The sequence below is a fragment of the Antennarius striatus genome, chromosome 4, assembly GCF_040054535.1.
Source record: "Antennarius striatus isolate MH-2024 chromosome 4, ASM4005453v1, whole genome shotgun sequence".
Lineage (NCBI taxonomy): Eukaryota > Metazoa > Chordata > Actinopteri > Lophiiformes > Antennariidae > Antennarius > Antennarius striatus.
In genome coordinates, this window is record NC_090779.1 from 9,203,049 (window position 1) to 9,226,394 (window position 23,346).

Sequence of the window (23,346 nt, forward strand, 5' to 3'; positions counted from 1 at the left end):
CTGAAAAATACACAAGATAAAATATGATGGATTATATGTGAGGGAATCTGTCCCGATGCCAGCGATGCACAGGAGATAAAAGACGATGGTGCATTGATCAGTGTCAGCTGATTGAAAATGCAAATTACTGCAGACAATATTTGCATGAGCCGATATAGCAGTATGAGTGATGGTGAGAGATATTAAACTAGCCAGCAGCGTGTGCAACAGGGTTGACAAATGACACAGATAATTATCTACTAAAACAAATTCAACAAAGGGTAAAGAAGATTGCAGACAAGAACCTTAAACAGCAGCTTACAGAAATATTTCACCAGAACAAAGCATGGTTTTGTTCTTAATAAGAGCTTTGAAAAATTAGAAAGAAAAACACATTCACAGGCAGAAAAAGAACATTTCATGACAGCTGAAAACAACCCTGGTCAATAAATCTTGTTGTTGGTATATTGTGGGGGTTTTGTTTTTTTTCATCAGTTCACATGAAATGAGAATTTCTATTGTGTTTTTCAATCTCTGGCCAAGTATTCAGTGGAAACTCACATCATACACACGTTTCGACACAGTCCAATAAATTTCAAAAATCCCAGCCTGGTATGACATAAGAAGTGTTCTGTTAGAACAAAGCAGCGTCGTTATAGCAGACATGGCTTTTCTGCTAAGTACACAGCTGAAAACATGGAATGGCTGAGTCTACATAACAGGATGAAACCTGCACGGTTCTGTTCTCCAGGGGCAAAAATCCCTTTAGGTAGGTGGATCTTTTGTCAGGTTCAGGGAATAGAAAATAAAGATAGTCTACAGAGTTTCCCTATTTGTTGTGTGTTTCCAATGAAGCCAAATGAAACAATGGTGGCAGTCAGTTTGACTTTAAAATCTGCTCTCTATTTTTTTCCCCCTAATTTTATAAATCACAGTTTTGTTTTTAAATTTTTTCAAAAAAAAAATTCAAAAGGAAGAACTTATTTTTTCATCTCTGAAATAGTGTAGAAATTCAAGGGAATATTTTAAATAACCAGTTCTACATTTCTTGTTTTTGTGAAAATTCACACCCCCCCCCCCAATTTTTTTTTTCTTTTTTGGTTGAAACTGGGCACCAAACTAAGTGGTTTCATTTTAAAGGAAATTAGGCCTAATTATTGTATCCACTATCACAATTATCTACAATAACATCTCTGAACTGTCTGTATCTTATTGCCTGTTAGGAAAATTTGCCCTCAAGTGCCAACCCCCCTCCCCACACACACACACACACGCACACACACACAAACACACACACACACACACACACACACACACACACCCTCCCATCTACTCACTAGGGCACATGCATGCAAATGACAATCTGCTAACATACTAATTAAGGTGTAGGTCACGAGAAAGAGAGCTGTGTGACTCCTGAACCACAAAGACTTGTTTTTATGATCCAATCATAGCGTTAGGAACCCATTGAGAAGGTAAGAGCTGTGATGTTATGAAAAGCCTGTCAGATGTCATCAACGAAGCAGCATTTCAAACCATATCACTAAAAGCACCACATAAGAAGCAACATAGTGTATTTGGCCCTGACCATATAAGGTTTTCCTTACTCGCTTATTGTCAGACCTTTCCAGGAAACATGATTCAATTCACTGCAGGAATCATGGGGGGAATCAATACCATGATGCCATCGTGACAGCAGGTGGATACCAAAACCAATACTGATAATCCGTCAGGGAAAGGCTCATCACAAAAACAGTAATATAATACTGGACAGATGGTCACAAAAAATATATAACATGTATATTTATATTATATTTATTTCTTCAGGAATAAAAACTAACATTACGTGTATTCTGTATCAGTGGCCACTTGAGCAGGATGTCTTGAGGGAGCAGCCCACACAGAACAAACACAGTTGTGTGTTGTGAATTACACAAGCTTTTTTCTTATGTCAGACTGCGTTTACCAAAACGTTATTAATGACTCCTAACATTCCTCCTTTGGTGTTAAATGAATGCACGTGTCTTTGTTCACGCGGTGACATGTGGAGAGCAGCCTTTTGCTAATGGAGTCTGGTGTGAGTGATCTTTGCAGGATACCTATGTAGAGTGACAACATATGGGATTTACCGTCAGCTTCAGAGAACATCCGACGTCTATAAATCATCATGGTCACTTCCCTGTCTTCACAGCAATTCGTGAAGTGATTGGATGGTGTTTTAGAAATTTTGGATGACGCCTTATCCTTCACGATGCAAATAAATGTAACAGATTTGTGTATTATGAAGCTATTTAAAACTAAGGTGTTTTAAAACACACTATTCAACATATACAGTTAAAGCTTTTCAATCAACAATGTAAGGACAAAAGGCACAGGTCTGGAGCGACAACTGATTCTCTAAGACAACAACAGCCTCACTAAAACATCTCAAAATGAAACATTTCATGACTGCAGATCAAATCTCTCTGCTGTCAGGAGAATAGATAGAAACCGATACCTCCGCTGATAAGAAACTATCTTTATAGTGTGAAAAGAACTCATGTTATTAAAGGACAACAGACATGTTTGCTTTTGTGCCTGATGGAAAATGAATTGATATTAGTATTGATTGAACACAATTAAAATTGAGTGGTATCAAACACCAGAAAAAAATGCAGTTGTCTCCATGACTTAACTTCACTCATTCTGTGAACAAAAAGTTCAGCTATTACATATAGTATAGTATATCATACATGTCAAATTCATTTGTTATGAAAGGACTAATATTCTAAGGACTGCGCAGAAGTCAGAATATACTCAGAATATATTGTAAATTAGTGAATTTAAAAGCACAATTTAAAAATATTTAGTAAGAATTCCTCTGAAGATTGATTGTTCACACGTTGCCGTTACAGGACCTCCTAATGTGGCCTTCTTATGTCACAGAATTGTTCTCTGTGTCTTATGTGTTTAATCCTCACAACTGTTGAGAAAAGCTCTTGATTCATTCTCATTTCATCATAAACTGAATGTGTGAAAGTCAAACATGTCTGAATGCACAGCGAGACCCGTCTGCTGCTTCAGATGTACAATACTTTATTCACTGCTCGCAGACTCAGAGGAAACCTGGTGAAAACTGGTGAAACTCAGACGAAATGAAGCTTTGTAGAAAAAATCTGCAGATATTCCACAGTCTGCATATGTTAACAATCAAACAACAGTTAACAGAAGGATCCTACATCCCTGAAAGGAAAGGCACACATTTTTTGCATTGAAAGAATCAAATCTACAATGCTAATCAGCATTTCTCTGCTGTCGAATAGCTGTTTTGAGGCCCTCTGGCAAATCTCTCATTTTGATAGCAATTATGTGAGGCATGCTGGGGTGAAATTTCAATTCATAATTAAAGACAGAGACGTGAGAAATGCAAATACCCCATCAGACTGAGAGAGGAAATCTTCCCTTGACAAGTAAATCCGTATTCATTGCACATTTTCATATATTCTGGGATGAACTGTGTGTGAATTTGGTTATGGATGATTGTGTCAAAAAAAAATAGAAAAAAAAAATCACATTTTCTTTTCCTTTCTCTTCATGAGACGTTGGTTGTACCTACATGATTTCAACTAAAAGCTGTCTAAATAATTGTCCTTTCCTGAGTGAAGTACCAAATGAAAAACATTTTGTTATTGTGTTCCTGATTCTAGAAGACAAAAAAGTCTATTGAAAGGATCAATACGAGTGAACCTTCTACCCTGCAGTTACACTTAGACTGCAACGTGAAATTCAACAACAAACCAGCAAAGCACTGCGCACATGACCTGCAATGATAAAGCCTTTAAATTTATGCTTGAGCAGACAATGCAAACACACACACACACACACACACACACAAAATGACAACAGAGGCCAAGGCAAGGACATCATCAATCACGCTGACACGTCAAAAACACGCACTAAAACAGACATCTACCCACACACAGACACACACTACATCTCAAAGACCAATAATGCTTGATATGAATGACCGTGCCAGATTTCATGCGGTTTATCTCACTGGTTCAGTTCAGGAACACAACATGGGGTAACACAGCTCTGCTAACAGGTCATTAGGTACATCTACACAGTCTGATGTAGCAACAGCCCTGCAGTCACTCCCATCGTAAAATGTTCTGTTTTCTGGAGATATGTGCTATACCATTGGTGGTGTGCTGGTAATAAATTCAGTTCTATAGTATTTATTACCAACATAATTGGTAATAAATAATTTTTTTAACCCTCATTTATTGACATGAGAAAACTGTTTTATTTTGAATGTTCATGCCATCTTCTGGTGAGCCAGTTTCCACCTGGATACTCAAGCAGTTGTGATCTCTTGATAGTAAAACATAAAGCATTACCTACTATTCAATATTCACACAACTCGGTCTGTTCTCCAAACAGTTATATGGAGAGGATTATTACACAGCAGCTCAGACGTGACCCTGCCTCCCCAACATAAATTAAAGGTGCTTTCGAGACAATCGCAGGCGGACCGCCAGAGACTGAGTGATTCTCACCGGCGTGGCTGAAGCATAGTGATCACGACCACTTTAATAACTATCAGGAAGATTTGTACTTGTCAGAGGCTCCCTCGATCCTATCCTCAAAGCTCACGAGAAGGAAAATAGATGTTCCATTCCCGGCCTACCACAATAACGGTGATATATAAGAAGTAGATATGGCCTGATTTTTTTATCAGGAGCTGTTTAGGTTCAATCAACCTTTAATGTTAAAATGTGACATGGAAGCTCAGATTAATTTCTAAAATGAATCATTTATCTAAACAGAGTGTTCTGGATAAAGTTAAGCAGACTGATCACATTAGGTCCATCTTGGGGGGTGGTGTGCCTGCAGGAAAAGAATGTTCCCAAGATTGTGGGAGAGGGAGCGTACAAGCTATAGTTTATTCCAGGCTTGGCTAAAACCCAAATAAAGGAGGAGAATGTTGCCAAGATCAAGGACTAATGAACATGGAGTCTTGTTTTGACTCAGCCCTCCCTCCATACTGGAGCAACTTCAAGAATTATTCACTTCACTAAGCAGTGGGTCTCGGTAACTGAAGTATGTTTGCAAACTTTGTGATGTTACAGAAATTACAACCCAGTGACTGACAATATTTATCTAATAGAATCTGACATCATAGAAACCGAAACCTTTTATCCTGCTTTGAAAAAACAGAAACTGAGAACAAGAGCTTTTCTCGTTGTATTTCTGTACTTATTTGTGATGCAAATTTCCATAAAAAGCAACAACTTTGGGAGTTTGTTTTTTTTATTTAGGTTAACTATGTAAAGCACTCAACTGTTTTGTCCATTAATTATACATCAGTCTGAATATGAGCAAGGATTGTATTATTATTATCATCCAGGGCTGTGTGCTCAAGTGTGAACTGATAATTAAACACTACAATGTAAATTCAAACTGATTCATTAAAGGTATCTGGTTGGGAAATGGGAGAGGATGTGTGGGGATATGATCACACTGGCTGAATGCTCCTAAATGTTGCAACTGGTGGACCTTATAATTCAACTTCATTACTGCTGTCAACAGAGATTAGCAGTTCATTCATGTCTGCTAAAATGTTCGTGTTTTTCCACTTTGAACAGACACCAATCCAATTATGTCATAATTGAGCGTCACGAGATTCATTGATTATGACAGAGGAGGCACAGCAAATAGAGCAGAGACAAATATTCTCAGTAATTAGCCTTTCAATCAGGAGACCTGCATAAGAAATGATTTAAGTTTGCTGCAATATTTCTCAATTTAACTATATTTGAACTGAATTTGTAAAAAAAAAAAAAAAAGGAATCAATCAATGACCTATTTAAATTTCAAAGAAGATTTAATTCAGCTGACGGATCTTAAATCACTGGGTTGGAAAAGCATTCCTTTTTCTAGCATTGCTCTAATTCGTATTCAACAATTTGTAAAATGCAAATTACGGTAAGGTTTATTACAGATATAACTAATTCTGTATGAGTTCAGCTGTGACAGAAGATTCTTCCTCAAAAAAAACAAACAACTGCTGCCAGCTGGTTGAATTTTATGATGATGTGCTTTTCCTCATGTATCGTTTGCTCAAGAGTTATTTCATCAATTAAGGACTGGAATGCTTGGAAGCAGCAGACAGAGAATAAGTTCACTTTTTTATTTGTCCATCTCATCTTTTTCTGGTGTGGGTTCTCTCCGGGTTGTTCAGCTTCCTCCCACCTCCAAAAAACATGCGCTTTCAGGTTACGGTAATTGGCCATTCGAAATTGCCCATAGAAGTGAGTGTGTGTGCGTGTTTGTCTGTCTCTGTGTGGCTCTGCGGTGCACTGGCGTCGCACCCAGAGTTCCCCCCGCCTCACACCTTAAGTCAGCTGGGATAGGCTCCAGCTGCCCGAGACCAGCTACAGTGGATGAAGCACTTGGAAAATGAATGAATGAATCTTTGTCTGGTGTGTAGGAATATGTTTGGACTCTTGGAGTTCCAGCTGAGTGCGACTATCAGGGATGCTAATTGTTCTCTTATTAAACAGTTTATTTCATTAGTGGGGTGTGCCCAGTTATCCCCAGGAGACCCAAAACATAATTTATCTCCGACAGGGGGACAATCCATCAACAGTTAAGAAATAAAAATGTGTAATAACATGCAGGTTGTGACAGTTTTCTTACAGGTACAGTCTATTGTGCTGGTGCTAACTTTCAACCTGGCCTGAGCTGTAGGCATTCTCAATGTTTACGAATGTTTCCATGCACATAAATACATTTTGTGTTTCCCTGGTCAGATATTCATAGTGATGTGGATAAAAGATGGACAAAACGGCATGGCTTTGAAGCCTAATAGGCTATCCTTCATATCATGGCCGGCACGGAAAATGTTTAATTTCTTTTTAAACTTTTATTAAATTTTGGATTCAATATGTTAACCTGGTTAGAATTTAGGCTCATAGGGCTAATTGATTGCTTACTGATTGTGTTTTCATTATTAAAAAAAATATCCCCCCTCTGTTTTTTTTTTGACATCCTGCCTACATACAATGGAAAAGCTTACTTGTGTTATATTATTATATTTTAGGATGTTGAAGCATTTTATGTATTCTCTTAATTTTGTACATTGATTTTACACATCACCATGCCTTAAACTTTATAAAGGTTCGCAAAAATGCATTTACTAATGCAAACAAACAAACAAACAAACATGAATTATCACACCAATTTATGCAACCTCAGAATTCATGGTCCTCCACCTTTAATGAAGTTGCAAACTTTATTTTACTGATCTGCACAATGGAATTGGTTTAAAGTCTGCCATCTCTTTAAAGAGAGTAACAAAAAATAAATTTTAAAAATAAAAGGACTGTAAAATTGGAAATGTCTGCATACATTTTGCAGCAACTATGATATTATAAAGTACATAAATGAAAGGAGGATGTCATATGGGTCATTGAGTACGTATATATACAAAAATATACAGTATATACAAATAATTAAAAGACATCATTTAGTAGCTCAGTCCACAGGATCTTAAATAAATAAATAATTTCCCCTAGGGGATTAATAAAGTACATTTCTTCCTCCTCCTCCTCTTCTTCTTCATCTTCTTCTTGAAATGTAGAAAGACTTTGATGTTGTTGCTGAGATTTTTTTTTTTTGACCAAGCAGTGAATGTCAGCAGATGTAAACTTGACCCTGTGACTCATCTCTATATGTTTCACAACAAAAGCTTGCATGTACCAGCACTTTTATGATGTGCTCACCATAACAAGATAGAAGCAGGTCAAAGTCTCAGATAGGCTGCTAGCATGTCAGGTTTTCTGGACAAAAGAAAAGTTGCTCTTGGGATTGTTTATTTATGACGGTCCTGACTGGGTGCAAGGTGGAAAAGATCTTAAGAAAACTCGTCATTTAAAGCTCTTCAAACCACGAAACACCAGAAATAGGTAAGATGCTAACTCTAAGCTGGACAGGGCTACAGCACATTCAATTGTAAAGATATAAAAGTAACAAAAATATAACCATGCCTTGTTTAAAATGCAGCCTATATAATGTATGAATTTTGTTAGGGTTAGGGCAATCCTGAGTTGACTTTCCACACCTACCTGGTGCTGCAAAGAACCAGTCGCTCAGGTGAGTTACCTTAGCTTCACACCTCGAGGCTTATAAACCTGATAGGCTTGTCTAGTTGGAGTTAAAGTAGGTTTTTGCCCTGTTGCCATTCCATCCTGGGATGGATAACGTTCATAAAACACATTTAATTCCCCAAATAATTGTCAGATTGTCCAGTAGCTGTAGATTCAGACCAGATTACAAAATTACCTGGTGTAACACCCTGGCTGAAAAGTCTCTTTGTTGTCAGAAGCTCAGTTTCAAAGCATGAATGTCCCTGATGTCTGTGAAACTGAACCCAGAGAAGCTGGTTGCAGCTGCACCTTCACAGAAAACAAGACAAGCATGCTTGGTTGTGGGAATAAAGACAACGGTAGTATGTGGCAAAGCTTAACCAGTGGTAAATAAAATAAATAAACATTTGAATCAATGTACAGTAATTGTTAGAGCTTGGAAAGGTTTGTTATGGTGATGGTGATATTATGAATATTGAAGTTAGTATGAAAACCTTTGAACTGCATGGGATGTTGTTCTGGCAGCAGTAACAGTCATGGAGGATTGAGGAAAATTTATATGAGCAAAGAATCTTTAAATCTTTATTTGTTTTCATGCTTAACTTGTCTCATAAATTGTGACATATTTATAAGAATCTGGTCTCAATGACAAGTAATTACTTTGTGGAAGCTTTGCTTGAGATCGATGATGGTTTGCAATTGGTTAAAATAGATTAGCAACTCAATTGTTTGTCTGTATAAGATTGATTTTCCATATATTACATAGCAAAGGGCTTTTGAGTTGACTTCCCAAAACTGAAAATGTCTGGTCCAATCACAACGCCTCTCTGTGATGTAATTATAACTGTTCAAAGCATTCTTTGTTCAGTGACCCCTTTATTTGCTGGGCTGCTTATTCTTCAGAAGCACATTTGATTCGGTGGCTCTTGATGCCTGAGAGCACATTTTCCCAGAGGTGTTAGGTGGGACATTCTGTTGCTTTTTGAAAAAGTGTGTCCATAATCCCGTACAATGAGTGCATACTGACATGGAGGCAGTATTGCCAAAACATAACTTTGCCTCAGCCAGCTGAAGCTGAATACAAACATGCTGCTAAAGATATATTCAGCCTATGCATATAGTGGTGCACAAATGTCAGAGCACTTGCATTTGCTTTATTGAACCTGTCGCAGAAAGAAGATAATTGGAGCTGGGGCGTTAGCACGGCCCCTGACCTTTGCTGGTCTTTGTAACACTCACATGCCTGTGCTTTACCCATGTGTGGTGCTCTTTGTAATCATTGCGCCCTCGATTTACTAAGAATAACCTGCTGCCAAAATCTATTTTGGTCCCTGAAACAATAAATGATATTCCTGTTTTGAGATCTCCTGACTTTTGGGAACAAAGATGAAACAATAGCAGAGATCGTTAGTAAAAAAAAAAAGGAGGCAAACATGAAATTTACAACAACAAAAAAAGTTAAAATAAATATCCAACAATATACATGATGGGGTGGACGTCAACCAACTTTTCCTGTTGGCATCTGATCGGATTTAACATGTAGAGAAACTGTCATGACCGAGGTCCAACTCGAAATATGTCGCCTGGCACTGTCCTGTGAACTAAAACAGAAATAAACATCTAAATTCTTTGTTTGATTGGACCATAATATTGTCTGCTGCAAACACAAAATATTTTCCTAGTGAATTAGGTTGTGCATAATGATCAGAACTGTCAGTAAATTTCTGCTGCTTACCTAAATTAATCGATCAACTAGTCATTTGACATTAATGTTAATCATAAACAAGCAAATTGCAACCGTGAATTGTACAAATACAATTTACTTTGTTGTTTTTGTTGTTTTGATTGATACAGCCATTAAAAATGGGTGTGGAATTTCTTCATTTCCTATGGAGGTTTTCTTTTCTCACCAACTCTTAATTCATCCTTCATTAAATGCATATGAGCTTTAGCTTATAGAGTGTCTTAAGTTTAGAAATAAGCTCTTGACAAATGTGGTGTTCTTGTTTTCTATAACAGACTCTCAAACAGAATATTATAATAAAAAAGAAAAAGAATTTAAAGATGCAGGTCTGAACCAGTTTCATAAAAATGTAGCCTTAGACATCTTTATCTTTATTTATCTGTTGAAGATAAAGTTCTGGGGTTGAATGAACTCTCTTTTGATCAATATCAAGGTGAAGATTCAGCAATTTGTAGAGAGGTGAGGTGCAATGTGGTTGTCCTGAAAACTCTTTACTCTTACTTTTTACGATTCTGTGTTGTTGCTCTGAAAAATGACCTGGAATTAATTTTTGTAATCATGAACCACGGGAGAACAGAACAACATGAGAATTCCCCTTTATCTTAACTCCACCCTGATAGGAAAGACTCATCTCTACCGTCGACCCACACAGTCTGGAGTTTTATAACTCTAACTCATGCACACCTGACCGCTTCAGCCTGGCAACAGGTACAATAACACAACACCAAAAGTAGATGTAATCCCAGTCAGCTGCAGGTGGCCGTCCAGATTGGCTGCCCAGATCTCCACATTTTTCCATCCTTTCACACACTGCCCCCCTCTCATGCTCTCTCCAGGGTCCCGGGGTGGTGGTAGCCCCCAGCTGAAATAGGGCCTTTGCACAGTGGAGGCAGCGCGCTGCAGCCAGGACCTGTCACATTTCTCTCAGCCCAACAGGGGGACGAGGGCACCTGAATCCATGCTGTGAGGGAGGGAGGGAGGGAGTGAGACTAGACCAAACACAGGGAAGGAGGACGCCTCTGCAGCAGCAACAGTCCAACTTCAGAGACATATTCCCTCTTGATTCAAGAAGTTTGTAGCTGAAGACTTGTAAAACTTGGGATCTGTGTGAAAAAGAGACAGCAAAATGGATAAGGATGCTCTGCTGGACTATGAGTACCCAGACCTGGATCCTTTACCAACCATAAATAAACCAGAGTAAGTATATTTTTATTTTCTCTATTTGTTGATTTAAGCTTAGATGTCATTTGCTTTTTTTTTGGGTTTACGTTTGTTATGAATATAAAAATTAATTTCTGAAGAAAAGTTCAAGCTGTGCTTTTAACTTTTCCAGGCTTTCAAAGTCAGGACAATCTTGCTGTGAGATGCAGCTCTCATTGAGATATAAAGTAACACTTGGCACACTTTTACTTTGCCAGTGTCAGTGTGTGTTCTTGTTTCTGTTCAGTTCACATTACCATGAAGGCCATCTCTTTTTCATCCCTTGAGGATGCAGGACGTGTGGGAAGCTGAAGCTCATTAGATAAATATAAAAACGCGAGCAAACCTTAAGCACACTTAACTCAAATAAGTGGTTGAAATTTGCATTTCAAAGATGTAACAGTGTGGTTCAAAGTTTGAAGATCCCAAACTAGCAGGCTTTTTTTTTTCTTCCTGGCCCATCCCACAATGTAACAGATCACATGCTGCGTTTCTAGTTACATCTTTTCTTGCGTCTGAATTACTTTTCCGTATAAAAATGCCACCTTCAGTACAAACATTGTATAAAACATTGATGTATGACTTCTCAACAGCTGCCATGTTTACCCAATGAGCTGCCTGGCTGTCCTTTATAAAGAAATTGCAAACTAAGTCTAAAAGACTATTATGTGGCTACGACTGATTTGTGAAGACTGAAATGTCTGCACTTCTTCCTCTTCCTCCTCCTTCTCCAACTCTGACTTTGTAAAACTAAAATTTAATGTCACATTGATTGAGCAATGAGGGGATCATTGTGAAAAAATGTCAAAGCACCACCTGAGAGCTGCCCCCTCTCTGCTGACAGACTGTGTAGCACCACGTAGCATTTTCCTAAATAAGTCATCCAATCTTTCAATGTTGACGTATGAGACGTCTATCAGTCTTTTAATTAGTACCCCATGACCAGGCATTCCTGATCTACCAGTGTACGGGAGCGTGAGCATGCTGTAGGCATTTGTTGGTGTTCTGTGTCACGCTGATACCAATCCGTTTAAATGCAAATCTCTGCAGGATTTTAGTCGCAAAGTTTCCAACCACACACAGTCCTGACAGTGACATGTGAAAGGTTTAAAGAGGTGTTCCTGTTCGGTTGACTCAAATCCTCCATTGTTTTGCTCATATGTGAATATATTAATCCCCTTTTTTTTTTTTTTTAGAATAATCCCTCTCTGTGACCCTACTGCTGACGACAGGCTCTACCACATATGCATCACTGTCATATCTGTAAGTCTACACGACATGACACTGTCCAGTCACTCACAGGGTGGGTATCATCCCATGCTGTTGTATATAAAGCATGTTTATTGTGTATCACATGCAAGGTGTGTCACAATCAAGCCTGTGTTTCGTGTTTTTAGTCATTGATTGTTTAGTTTTAATATTAGAAAGGTGTGAAAAGGATAAATGTATGACATAATGTGGAAGATATTGGATCAATAATGATATAATAATAATAAAATAATGATAGTCCACAGAATGTGGTTAACTTGATTGAAATTGTGACCTTTAACTGGTTACCTAATGTTTCTGTACATATTGTATTTAATGATATACATTACAATTGAGTGCAGGAGACTGGTTAAGAAGGTATATTTGTTAATGTCTTACCTCATTAATGTCATGTTTTCTCTGAGTTTGATGTCAGTTTTTGGGCCTGTTTAGGCTGAATGAGGCTGAAAGGCTGAATGGGGTATGTCCCGGATCATGATTTCCTGTGTATAAAACTCAAAAACTTATATTTTTTTAAGAAACTTCATGTGTACATCTTCCTTGTACTGAAAATCTATACTTTGTTATTCATTTTTTATTTTGAAAAAAACTTTTCAGATATGCAAATAAGAGTTACAAGGAAAACTTAGATGACTTAAAGCTGTCATCAGTGAAATGCAATCATATCTGGGAATATAGAGTACGTGAGTTTGGGAATGCTTTTATGAATGCTTTCAAACTATAAGATATCAAATTGCGATATTTCAATTGCTACAACATTGATCATTTGTCTTTTTCTATTTTTAAGAAAGACTGGGAGAAAATACCTTTGTTTAATTTTGTTCATAATTTTCAAAAACATGTTGTATAACTATCTTGACTGTGTTTTTCTAATCCACTGATATTTATTCAGATTAGAAACTGTCAACGGATGATTTGTGAGCTGATTTATTGAACAGCAGAATGCAAGCAGTGATCTGAACTAAGTGCAGGCATGATGTGACGCCTGTGTCCCAGGCCACATCTTTTTATAATTATCTGTTTTCTTAGTTGCTGAGAATTGTCTCACTTATGCTGTTTCTGTTGTTTCTACTTTTTAAATATAAAATCAAACAACAACCCACCAATCAGATGTTTTCATGTCAATCATGCCATGCTCTGGAATGAAGGATATAATGATGAGTCAGGACATTTTTTTGTGTTTTTTAACTGTGGTTTGTGTTTAACGCATGTAAGAGAATTCAGACTGTATCCATCTGTAATGTACTCATTGCTAACAGTGACATGTTTCTATTGTTTATTACCAAGGGCTATTATCAAGTCACTTATTCTATCTCTTCTTTTGAAGTCCATTTTTAAGATAGCCATGGGAGATTGTCCATTAAGACCAGAATGTTTTCCCAGCTTTGCGTTTCCTAAATGTGTCACAGGTCATGACAGGTCACTGAATCTTCACTGGTCAAAGATCCTGACTGATGACAATTCATTTAGGTCACGTCCATGGGGAGTAATAACGAGGCACCAGGGTTTGGCCTTTTGTGGCATCAACTCATTTTTAGTTTGAAGCAGAGTGAGGCCTGAACAGCTGCATATGACTGCACATAAAGCTAACGACATGTCTTCTCCTCCTAGATCGTTGTCATGCTGATCCTAGCAATCTTAGCCAGACGCACAAAGGTGGGCAACACACAGAAAGGCTTCTCAGGTTTACTCAGGTGAGGCTGACGTTTTTTTGATTTAATAATTCTTAAATGTCATAAATATCATGGTTAAAAATGGAATAAATAAGTTTGCAGTCCAAAAGAACCATTTCATGTTAATGTGGTTTAACCTTTTGAATTACGAATTTTTTTTCACAGCAAGCCGAGGATTTATAGGATGATTTCCGATTCATCGGACAGTAGTTCACTTACCTCCTTTACAGTGTGATACATTGCACAAACAATTACTTAAAAACGGAAAATTCACCACAAACAGTTCAGCCCAGTTCAATTTGAGATAAAAATTACAGATCATGACTGTATAAATGAGCCATTTTGCTATTTTATAATGGAACCAGTAAGGATTTGTGTTAAGTCACTGCTTGTGAATATATTACAATCAACATTAGGTTAACACCTAAAAACAGATAGAGCTTAGGTCATACAGGGTAACCTTCAACTTTGAATGTGTGTGATATTAGAGGTAGTTGCTTGTGAAAATGTTGATGTTCATCCTTCCTTCTCAAGCTGCATACTGACGTTCTAAGCCAAGGGCAGACTGGAAGATGTAGAATAAAAAATATCAGAATAAACTTATAAGGTCCTTTGAAGAATGCTATGTCTGCTCAGTAAGCGTTTCATTCAGGCGGGTAACACATGGGCTCTAAATACTTGCTGCTTGATCCTACAGTCCCGTCAATTTCCTGGACCATACGCAGCACAAGGGCCTTGCTGTGGCTGTGTTTGGAGTGCTCTTGTGCAAACTATGGCGTCTGATCATTTTGCCAAATCCCCTCCCCTTCACAACAGACCCAGAGAATAAACGTGAGGATGTCATTTCACTTTTTCAGCCTATCTGCATATCTGTTCAATTTGTAAATTGTATCCCTCCGCTGAACAAGTAAGCATTAAGCAGGCAAATGCATCGCTATTATTTCCACTAAATATCTTTGGACTACCTTAGAATGTTTCTGTTTAACGTTTTGGTCATGAGGTTTACACAAAGCTTTTTAAAAGTTTTTTTTTAAATAATAAAATTACATAAAAAGTGTGAGGAGTTAGTTCCCTAACTCCTACAGTGGCAATCCACAAAGTTACATTTTAAATAAGTTGAAATCTTGGAGAAGAATGTTAGTTAAATGTAAAAGTGAAACAGGACTGAATCCTAAACTTCTGTTATAAAATGTGTATACATCTCAAATCCTCTTTTTCCCACTTGCACTTTTTGTTGTATTTGCAGAAAATTGGATGATTCTTGGAGTCTTCTACTACCCAGCACTATACTACCCTCTCCTGGCATGTGGTACCTTACATAACAAAGTTGGGTATGTGCTTGGTAGCCTCTTGTCATGGACGCACTTCGGCGTTCTGGTCTGGCAGAAGATTGACTGTCCCAAGACTCCTCTGGTAAGCACAGATGAGTGTCACTACGACCAGTTATGGTGGATCTATCCACACTGGAGAAGGAGAGTAAATTTCATGGTCTGGATTGTAATTGAATAAAGAAGTGCGACTTCGAACTTGTCTATAAGATGATCACCACGTTCATTAAACAAGAGAAAAATAGCAAAAATCTTATTTTTTTGTAAAGGTAGTCTTCAATTGTTGACTTTCTATCTGTAAAGCGCTTTGAAATGTCTTCAGATGTTATTAAGTGCTATATAAATGAAAGTTGATTGATTGATTGAATATATAAACATGTCAGATTGTATATGTGGGATAATACAACCTTATTTTGGTATTTTATGGTGATAAAATGTGGTTTATGAAAATAAATAGCTGTAGATGATATTCTTTTTTTCTTTTTCCAGATACACAAATACTACTCCCTTTTCTCCAGCCTGCCCCAAATAGCTTGTTTGGCATTCCTCAGTTTCCAGTATCCCCTTCTTCTATTCAAGGGCTTAAAGGGCACAGAGAAGAACAATGCTTCAGAGGTGAGAGTTGATCCCAGTTCTTCCTGTGTGTCTTCTTCAGGATGGTTGCGCTGCCTTCATGGTTTGCTTGCTCCAAAAACTCAATTAAGGTGCTGAATTCTGTAAAGTCTGATCTCTTAAAAAAAGGAAAATCTCAGTAAGACACATATTTATCAAGCATCTGTGCACGTGAGGGACCTTTCTAAGCCGACTACTAATCAAGGGGCTTAACATGCTAATGCAGTTTATAGCCTGAGGAGGGGAAAAAATCCACCACAACGTGCCAGTTGCTAAATAATTTTAAGTAGATTTGATGTAATTGGTTTACGTTGTGTTCTCACTGAGATTATGAAATGTCAACTTGTTTTTTCACCGAGGAGACACAATGCTGTCTTTATTTGATGCTGATCTCAGTATATGTGTGACAAAGCTGGGGTGAGGCAACTACTGAAGAGATACAGTTAGAACAGACTTACCCCACGTCTCTCCTGGAATGTACATCAACTCTTAAATCTGCACAGATGGAGAACTTTGGCATCAAGAGGCTTAGTTCACAAGTTCATAATTATAATTCCACATGTTAATTATTACAAAATAAAATATTAAAACTGTACCAAATGCCACATATTACCAAAGTGGATTAGGATGGCAAAGCAGAGGCATTTATATCCTCAAAAGTCTAATCATTCATTCAGCATTACCACGCCATCCTGTTGTTTGCTGTCTAATTGTTCGGTCCTGGAACGGACGCTGTCCTTTCCTGCATTAGGATCTCAGCAGCAGCTACTATGAAGACTATTTGAAGAAAGTACTCAGGAAGAAGTCTGCCAAAATTAGGTAAGACAATCAAACATTGTCACTGGTTATTTTTTCATTTTCTCATCTATTCAGAAATTCCATTCAGTTGCATGAATGACGAAGAACTTCGGCTTCCAAAGGAGGAGCTGCGCACTCTATACTTGGACTCTTATAGCTGTAACATAAAATCTGTTGCTGTCAGTCGAGACTCCTCGGTGTCATGAGCAATTTATCACCACACCTTTTGAAAATAATACGGCTTTCAGAACAGAATATTTAACGTTTTCTAGTGGCTTTCACTGTCACTCAAAAGGAGCTGGAAAAATGTTCTAAAAGTCTTCTTAATGAGTAGCACATTGATCTGTAATAAGGAACGATGGCAAAAATGGCTAACTCATTCATAAATATCTCCTCACATCAATAATTCACTCTACTGTGCTGTGAAATGTGTTTTCAATATTTTAAATTTGCACCTCTATAAACTTTCATCCCAGCACATCAAGCTCAGACAAGCCTAATTTCCTTCAGAGAATAGCTGATGGTGTAAAATCATACATCTACACACCAGAGGAAGGTAAATGTGTTGGTCTTGTGTTACATCTGTTCATGTGTTATGTTTTCATGTCTTGTTAAGTCTTATTTTCTGTAATGTCTTTCTTGCACAGCTTTCCGTTTTCCTCTGAAGTTGGCTATATCTGCTGTTATTTCATTTATCACCTTGTATCAGGTAACTAGTAGTTCTACATTATACATAAACTAACACGTGCATGACATGCATAAGAACAAAGTATGAATCACACACAGAAAGTGATGTTTCCACCTCAGCCTTAGATAAAGCCTTACACATAGAGCAGATTGATCAGGACCTTAAGATCCTTTTTTATTTTTTTAGGTGGGTCTTTTACTGATCCTGGCCGTGGTGCCGACTCTGCAGACCGCCCGTATGGGAGTCGACGAAGATATTGCCAACGTTTTAGCTGGTTTCCAGATTGTGCTTTCACCTGACAAACATGAAGTGGTCCATATAGTGGTCTATTACATGTGGTGTGTAGAAGGTGGGTACAACCAGAAGGCTTGTACAGTATATGCTTTTATTTTGTTGAGACTTATTCCAAAAAAAGTCATATACTGTAACATACTAATTATCAGTTAACAACCTGAATGTCGTGTGTTCCTTATGATGCAGTGTGTTACATCTCAGCCATGACCCTGTCTGCTTTGATCAACGTGGCTATGCTCATGAGGTCGATGGTTTTGCATCGGTAGGAATGTTTGGTCTTTATCTTATTTTAATATTCTCTACCCCAACGAAAATCGTGAGCATGCTTCTCATTCTGATTGCTCCATTTGAGTTTGATGGTTCACAGAGGCATTATTATGATAAAATAGAGAACTAATCATCTGCACAGGCAGAGAAGCATGCAGAGGTAACTGCTGCTGCTAGGATGAAAATGGCTATTAAGATTAGAATGAAATGCTGCGCTATTACCATAAATTATGTCATATTAAAAGAAATGGTTTTCTGTGTCAAGCATTGGATTGCATTTTTCCCATGTTCTTTGGTTATTTATGTATTCTGTACATTTACAGAATAAGGAGTTTGTCCTGCATTGTCTTGTGCTTCTGCTCCCGTAGGTCAAACCTGACCAGCTTGTATAGAGGAGATATTTATAATGTGTACAACTGCCAGAGGAGCATCAGGGCTTCCCGGCCAGCGCTGGTCTGCTGGATGGGATATACCAGCTTCTCAGCAGCTCACATCTGCATTGGTACATCAGCGCGTTATACACACTCTGTATTGTTTGTCTTTGTATTTCATGTTGTTGACGTTGCCATTCAGTTTTAGCAATCTATGTTACGGCCATCCTTTCATGCTCCATATTTGTAATTTTTTATCAAAGGACTACCAAGAATACAGATTTGCTGTATTTTTACACGTGATCAATGAAAGTGATAAAACATAATCTCTCTTCATGATGTTTGAAAGAGAGTTACTGCTCACCTCTCTCATATCGCTGTGATATGAAAGAGGGATTGCAGCGAAGGCTTGTTGGATGCTGAGCATAGTATATCCTGTGAAGCCCGAAAGCTCTCATCTCTGCCCTGCAGGCATGTTTGTCCAGACCATGGTGTTCTTCCTCTGTCTTCTGATCGCTGTCTTCCTCATAATTATACCAGTACTGCACAGACAGCATCTGATCCTCTTTCAGATCCTGTGGAGCATGTGGTGAGTATCATCACATCTTACATATTGTACTCTGCCCACACACTGCGATGTGAGGGGACTCTTCCCTGCAGTAACACTTATGTCTACAACTTCAGATTTATTTTAATGATTTGACTTTACATCTATCTTTGTGTTACCATAAAGATTAATCTATGCCTGCTAAAGCATCAATTCTCCTGTCAATGGAGAATTAATGCTTTATTATCTGTGGACACTTTGAAACCTGCAATGATTTTTGATAAACACCAATAAAATGGTTCATGTATGTTTCACAGCAATATACAAAAAGTATGAAACCCCTTTATCTAATCTCATACTAGACTGTGTTGGGTCATCAAACTAAGTCAACGCAAAGCAAAGATTAAATAAGTAAATAAAAAAACGGGTTTGAAATAACAACTGAAATGTTATATTTCTTTAGAAACTAAATCTAAAACACTAAACTGTAACAACAGCTGTATGACACACAACAGGGCCTCATTGCTGCAATTTTTACTGGCTTGAGTTGGTGAGTTGCACCAGAAACACTTTGTCAAAGTCAAAAGACATTAAAGAGTGAGCTGAGGAAGAGTGGAATTGAAATCCCTCAGGCAGGTTTTGGAGCAATGGGTCAAAAGCTGAACTGAACTCATGTACCCCATTACGTTGAATCCTCGATGCACTAAAAACATTAAGCCTGCAGACTTGTAGGGTGAGGATGACTTGGCAAAAATCCTCATACATTCTTGTCTGACCAGTGCATTCTGTAGAACAGTGTGAGTTCATTTAATTGAACCCAAACCCAAAGTATGTCACGCAGCAGAACAATGATTCTCAAGCACAGGATTCAACATTGAATATCATGAAAGAAGCACTTGGTGCTCACAAATCAGGAAGTGCAGTAACGGCTGCACTCAAGAAGAGTGGCCAAAGATTCCACCTAAGATGTCAGAGGATGATCTGGTTATTTCTGATTGTTTGTTGTCTCCTTTCAGGCCCTTCTGGCTGATGATCTTGTTGACTGTGTTGATTCAACACATCACCAGCAGGTTTTGTTTCATCAAAAAAATGGCCGGCACACGAGACCTAAACAACAGGTGACTGATAATATCTTTAGCTGGGATCTGTCTCTTGTGTTCGCTTTTGGTTTTTTCAGATCATGGTGGGACTGTCCTGGATGTTTCATTCATTCTATCCTCTCTTACAGGAGCAGTCTGTTCCTGCTGACCTACCTGCTGTTTCCAGTTAACGTCCTGATTGGCGTGCTACTGGCTGTGTGGCGTATAATCATCACAGCCCTGTTCAACATTGTCCACCTGGGACGCATGGATATCAGTCTTCTTAACCGTAACGTGGAGGCGTTTGACCCAGGTGACCAGAGAGTACATTCTGTGCAGCCGTAATGTCACCCTTGTTTTGTTCATATGCATTTCATGAATGACCACATGTATTTAATGTTTCTTTACACATTAATTGGTTCAATAGCTCACGTCTTAACTGTCTCCTCCAGAAAAAGTAGCTCTGACTCCATCATCTTTCAAGTAAATAAGAAGCATTTCAAAGCCTTGCAATTTCCCATTGTTTTACCTTTGTTGACATACTGTTAGTTGGTTTGTTTTTTTTCACTGCCACTGTGAGGCCTAAAGAGAATCCATTTTCTGTGAGCAAATGTGCTTTTTCCTGATCCCACTTAGAGGTCACCAATGTGAATCCATTCCACTTTACCCTGCCAGCAGCTCACGGAAGCTCGCACGGTATCTGTATTCTATTCAGTGCTGCTAGTGTAATTACTCCCTGCCTTTGAAACAGACACAATTTTGAGACATCTGTCTTCAGGGAAAGCAGGTGGTTAAAAAAAAATAAGAGGTGTGATTGTATGGCCATTATGTGTGATTGCCTCACTGCCAGAATGGGGTTGGCCCTATGTGTTCATTGCTTTTGCCTAGTCAGAATATTCGGCCCCCCTCCCTCCTTGTGTCTGTCTACAGCTTACCGCTGCTACGCTCATTATCTGAAGATTGAGGTGAGCCAGGCGCACCCTGTGATGAAGGCCTTCTGCGGGATGCTGCTGCAGTCCACGTGCCAGGAGGACAATGCCACACAGAGGTCACGGGATGCTGAAGAGGGTCTGTAGCCAACAAACTTACATCATCTGTGCATATTTATGTTCATTCTCTAAGTGCTGCTGATTCAGCTCATACAAGTGCACAAAGGCTGGGCTGTATTTAAAGGAAAATGGTTCTTATTGTTCCTACCAAAGCAACTTAATATGAACCAGTTCTTGTCTAGTTTATATACAGGCATCAGTGACAAAACTATATCTTTCTCTACACAGATCCTAATTTGTACCAGTTCATCAGTTCGTTGTTGGCCTTATATGACAAACACAGAATATCCTCATTCTCATGCCTTATAGATAAATATTCAAATCCAAAATCAAGTCAGCGTGACTTTATTTCTCCTGGGGGGTTTTAAACTCAGTAGAAGGTCACTGTAACACATAATTAGATGATGACACTGCCTCGGACACGCAGAATAAATAAAAGTTTATCTGTTTTGATTTAATATGTCAATACCAAATTGAGTCTCAGTACCGAATCATTTTCTGTCCTGCTGCTAGTCTCCATCAAATCTGCTATAAACTAAACAGCTGTCCTCATGGCGTGCCCACACCCGTCTGAGCCCTCGCCTTCTGTCACCAAGAGACAGCGTCTTCCTATATATCACCATTACACATAATTAAAAGCCGTGAAGGCAGTGTAATCAGTTATGTGATACATTTACCCAAAATATGTGCAACTGATTGGTACGCCGATGGCTGTGACTCCGACAGGAGGCGAGTGATGGACGCCCACACATGTTGTGACGAGGATGGACATCATATTGAGAGGAAAATGCATCAAGTTTCATCAGTTGTTAGGGAATGCAAATCTATCCAGTCAAAGCTGTGTCCTATTACAAATGTGCATTAGACATGGTGCTTATCGGCATCAAGGTTATGAATTATCAGGAATAATCTATTGTGTTGTAAAGATTAGTTTGTGAGTAGCTGATTACACAGATGAACTAGACTAAGTGCCTGCTTCATCTTCATGATATTCAGCGTGTTAAAGGCAAGCCCACCCCCCACCCCCCGCTATGCTACAAGGATTAGAATATGATTGCTTTCTATTATTACTCTTTCTGCAGTGTCTTGCTAGTCTTGGGTGGCCATTAATATAATAAAATGGGTTATCTGTTCTTGTGACCATGTGATTCATTTAGTACCAGCGGTGCTATCATGGTGTCTCAATGTCCTCAGGGATCCAACTGGTCCAGCAGGAGAAGAAACAAATCAAATTGTCCACCACCAAGAGGGCCCGCAGGCATTGGCATCTGCTCTACACCCTGGTCAACAACCCCTCCTTGGTGGGCACCAGGAAGCACTTCCAGCATCAGACCGCAGACAGCTTTCAGAATGGAAGCCTCAACCACAGCACCAAGACCGGGAGCAAAAAGGATGCAGCGAGTAAGGAGACAGAGGAGGAGGCAGCTGGCAGCAACTGAACACGTGATCCTTACAGATTGGCTGTAAAATCTTTTGGTCATTTATCTAAGAATACAAAAATGTGTCTGAATTTGGTGAATTAAATGCACTTATATACATGTAGATATTCATCAAGCCTTCCCTGTCTGGAGTCCATTTTGTGCTCTTCATGGTTCCTGCTTGAGGGTCACAGTCTCCAGTCTGATTGGAAAGTGTTTTGCAGCACATTGTATTCATGTGCTTATTTTGATATCACACTCATTTGCTGCATATTTCAAACTAATCAATCTCCTTCATTGTTCATATTATACTGTATGTATGATGCAAATTTGTAGTCCACAAACTAAACACATGAATATGCAAAGCAGTCAGTATTTATTAATTTACAGAATGATGTTTTCATGTCCTAGAATATACATGGGGGGTTTTTTCCCAAAGGTACGTATATTATGTAGGAATCAAAAACCTGTGGAATAGGAAATACCAGACAAATGCAGTTGTTTGTATTTTCTGATTTATTGGTTGATTTTTAAGTCCACACTTTCTGCTATACCAGCGTTTAATAATTGAGTCTAAACTTTTTTCTGATATAGTCATCAAAATTTCATTGTTTGTCTCTGCATTTATCTAAATGAAAGTGGAAACACGAACAACCAAATTTTCCTTCTGATTGTTGTAAAAATAAAACTGAAACAAGTGTTTTCTTCTTGAGTTTTTTTTTATAATTAATGTTCCATCCTACGGATTATTGTAAATTTAGTAATAAATGTCATTATAGCTTTAATAGCTTTAATTTATGTGAACAGTGTGATGCCTGGCTGTCAGAGGGAGCTGAATCGAAATGAAGACAAAGGGAGGATCAACGACTTTTTAATTTTTATTTTTTTGTCTTAACCCGCA

General features: G+C 38.4%; 1 protein-coding gene across 1 annotated transcript; it reads left to right on the forward strand.

Moving 5' to 3' along the window:
- The first annotated feature begins 10,859 nt into the window (after positions 1 to 10,859).
- On the forward strand, positions 10,860 to 22,470 carry stra6 (signaling receptor and transporter of retinol STRA6). Its single transcript, XM_068312205.1, has 17 exons — positions 10,860 to 11,049; positions 12,249 to 12,315; positions 13,933 to 14,015; positions 14,692 to 14,825; positions 15,241 to 15,407; positions 15,812 to 15,937; positions 16,686 to 16,753; positions 17,209 to 17,288; positions 17,380 to 17,441; positions 17,607 to 17,769; positions 17,901 to 17,976; positions 18,350 to 18,483; positions 18,824 to 18,941; positions 19,916 to 20,017; positions 20,128 to 20,291; positions 20,909 to 21,046; positions 22,222 to 22,470. The coding sequence occupies exons 1-17, from the start codon at positions 10,979 to 10,981 to the stop codon at positions 22,464 to 22,466; spliced, it is 1,998 nt and encodes a 665-aa protein (XP_068168306.1). The 5' UTR covers positions 10,860 to 10,978; the 3' UTR covers positions 22,467 to 22,470.
- Positions 22,471 to 23,346: the final 876 nt, after the last annotated feature.